General features: G+C 53.4%; 1 protein-coding gene across 1 annotated transcript in view; it reads right to left on the reverse strand.

Annotated features, from left to right (window-relative positions):
- The window catches only part of LOC102671275 (nuclear hormone receptor E75), a 16,256-nt gene that overhangs the window by 4,266 nt on the left and 8,719 nt on the right, over positions 1-3,271 (reverse strand). Inside the window, exon 3 of the mRNA XM_031511822.1 lies at positions 2,446-2,590. Within this exon, the coding sequence (XP_031367682.1) occupies positions 2,446-2,590 (145 nt within the window). The remainder of the gene's footprint in view (positions 1-2,445; positions 2,591-3,271) is intronic.

The following is a 3,271-nucleotide window of genomic DNA, read 5'->3' on the forward strand; positions in this document are numbered from 1 at the left end:
GAACGCGTGCAAACGCGAGACAGCATCACAGCCGACTGAGTGATGTTCCGCGGGTTGCGTTCAACAGCCCCTCCACTTATTCAGCCATCAACGACTCCCACCACCGGCCACGATTGTGGCCTTTGCCGAGCCTTTGGCCTTGAACTTGGTTTCAGCGACAGCCGCACGAGGCGTAGCGCCGACCCATATATACTATATAGCTGAGCGAATGTACGCGGCGACGTAGCGGCCAGCGCAGCACACTAAAAGGAGAGGGTGTACGTGACTATCTTGTTTGCGTATGTGTATGCTCCGAGCGTGTGAGTGCGCGCGTATGTGTGTGTATGTATACCTGTGCACACCGATCTCTTGCGTATCCTTCTTTCTTCCTTTCTTCCCCTTTCGTGCGTGAACACGCGACGAAGAACGGATTCTAATCGAGACAGAATGAGATAGAGAGGGAGAGAGGAAGAGAGGATCCGTTGTCAGAGCGGAGAGATTCTTTCTCGTGTGCGCAGATGCGAATTTCCTTTGCTGGGGGTAAGCTACCCTCGACGACCTTGGACAACCCCTCGGCTCGCTGGCTATTTGCCCTGTCACCAGCTGCCGTCGTTGGACTTATCCCGTTCACGGACGATCGATCTTTCTTTCGTAGTTTTCGGATGATCACATCCTTTTCTGCTAACTGTTACTGCTAGATGTAACTGAGGTTTATCGCATCTGTGTTTACATCGGCGTGGCTCGAATTCGTTCCAAGACGAACGAATCGAATATATCCTCGAAACGTTCGGAGTTCGCCGGTTCCGGCGACCACGAGGTCATCGTGATCACTATTCATAAAGCGTGCCGTTCGAGTCACGTACGAGTTCCACCGCTAGACAGCTGCCGATCCGTGCGTGCACAGACATCGGCTCGAACATCATGACGGTATTCCGTCCCGAAGAGAGATCATTCGCGAACGTCTAACTGTATTCTTCCCCTAGCGAATATCATTGATCGCTGGTAACCATGTGTCATGTACCTCGTCAAAGAATCCTAATTAACCCCTAATCACGTCAATTAACGCGGGACTCTCGAGTCGAACCACTGGCCGAGCGACGGGAAAATCGAGCGCAATCGCTGGAGCAGGTTCCTCGCGCGTATCCAGTCGCAAATTGCGAGGCGGTCGAATCCAGTCATGTCGGTTTGGCGGGACTGTCCGAGGCGAACATGCGCCCGAGTGCCAGGTAGCTGTGAGTCGCGATGAGGGGAAAGGATGGAGGGGAAGTTGACGCGTGACGGTGGTGGGGGAGAAAAACGATCGCGAAGGGGACGAAGTTCGCGAGGTCTCCGCATGGAGCGTAGCGCCACGCGACGGCGCGTTGTCGGTGCGGGTCGCTGGGTGGGGGGGAAGCTTGGACAAGGAGATCGGGCAATGCGTGGTAGGGGAAGGCGGGAGATGATCGAGATAGTGTACGCGCTGGCGAAGAAGTGGGAGGCGTGGAAGGAGGTGGAAGGGTCACCGGGTACGTAGCGGCGAGTAGCGGTACTCTTTCTATAGACGTGGAGTCGCATGCAAGCCGAGCAATGCCCGACTATTGACCCCGCGCCACGATCCACGCTGCTATCAGCGGAGGGACTTGCTTCTCAAACTTTGACTCTCTTTGTCCGAATAAAACTTGGACTAGATACGCACGCGTTGATCAACTCTCGATCGTTGGAATAAAAAGAATAAAAAGATACTTAACGGTTACAGGAATGTCGAAAGTAACTTGTTGATGTAAATACGAGAAGAATATGATTCCGTACCGGTTAACTCTAAAGAGAAGGTTCGAGAAGCTGGCGGCCGAATATTTCGGTCGAGTTCGATCTCCAAAGGAGATAGGGACGTTTATAGATCAGACGGCAGTAGTAGTTGCATCCGTGGCGGGCCACCGATGCTCCCGGGTCGTTGACCTCGGATAGGTCTGCGCGTCGTCGGTCGAATCTACTAGCGTCGATCTGCACGGCGGGAAAAAGAGGTCATCGGGCTGATCGGGATCATGGATATGGATGTTTCGAAAAGAAAGCAAACTCATCGCGAAAGGGACCACGAGGGGGATATATAATTGCGGCTGCTTTCTCAAACGGCCAACTGGCCACTTTCGCCCATTGCGACACTTGTGCTGTGTCGCGGGGAGCGGGGTTACGCAAACGGTCAACGACCCTCCNTTACGCAAACGGTCAACGACCCTCCACTCTAGATTTTAGAAACTACTTTTCGGTACAAATGTGCGCGTTACGCGATCACTAGATTCGTACATTCAACAGAATTCGTTTCTCGATTGCGTCGTCGTCCGTTTGTATTCCTATCGCCATCGCGATATTTGTCAACATTAATCGTACGAATTGAGAAAGAATTCTGTCACTGTAAATATATTCGCAACTTACGCGTAGTTGAAACGCGGGGGATTTATCTTTAATCAAGATAATAAAAAATGGACTCACCATCACGACTCATCCCGACAGCGATGCACTTCTTGAGGCGGCAATATTGGCAGCGGTTCCTGTTGATGCGCAGGATGCTGCACTGTTGATTCTTGGTGCAGGGCCGATACTGAATCTTCTGTTGAATGCTGCGCCGGAAGAATCCCTGCGAATCACCAACGAAACCCTCGTCAGTCTGACCGTCACTGTCCGATGAGGACCCCGACGAGCAATTGGTCCCCGTGCGGGGGGTGGCCAGGTCACATTCGCACAAGCACCCCATTAATTCACCCGGTCCCGGTCGTTGTGTTATCTCGCGGTTTTACACGGTCCCTCCTAAAGGCGATCGCGTGCCTTGCACGCGCACTGATCTCTCTCCTACTCTTCCTACTCCTCTTCCTCTTACGCGTTCACGTAGAATTACGCGCGTTACGCCGAGCAAGTCCAATAAGTCCGGGTATACGATAGATTCGCGTATCACACTCGGAACGTCCACCAAGACGTATCGTTTCGGTTGAACAAACTCACGGTGCTTCTCGAACCACCAAACTCACCAGCGAATCGAGCGTAACTGCTCGTAACTGTACGATACCATGCGAGACTCTGGACGCGAGTTTTCGGCGGGGGAAAAAGAAGCGACCGTTTGTATCGAGGCTTGGCTGTGGACTGGCTCTTTCTAGCACAGAGAGCATAGAGCCTCGGCACATTGCCTCTGGCTCGACGAGGTGGGGGACACTCTGACCCAATTCCCGGACGTTCACCCGCAGTTCACCGCGTGAAAGTGAGAGTCCCCCTTGCGCGCGCTCTGCCTCGCCTCGCCTCTCTCTCTCGCTCTCGCGCGCGCTGT

This window comes from Apis dorsata, unplaced genomic scaffold (genome assembly GCF_000469605.1).
Source record: "Apis dorsata unplaced genomic scaffold, Apis dorsata 1.3 scaffold_352, whole genome shotgun sequence".
Classification (NCBI taxonomy): Eukaryota; Metazoa; Arthropoda; class Insecta; order Hymenoptera; family Apidae; genus Apis; species Apis dorsata.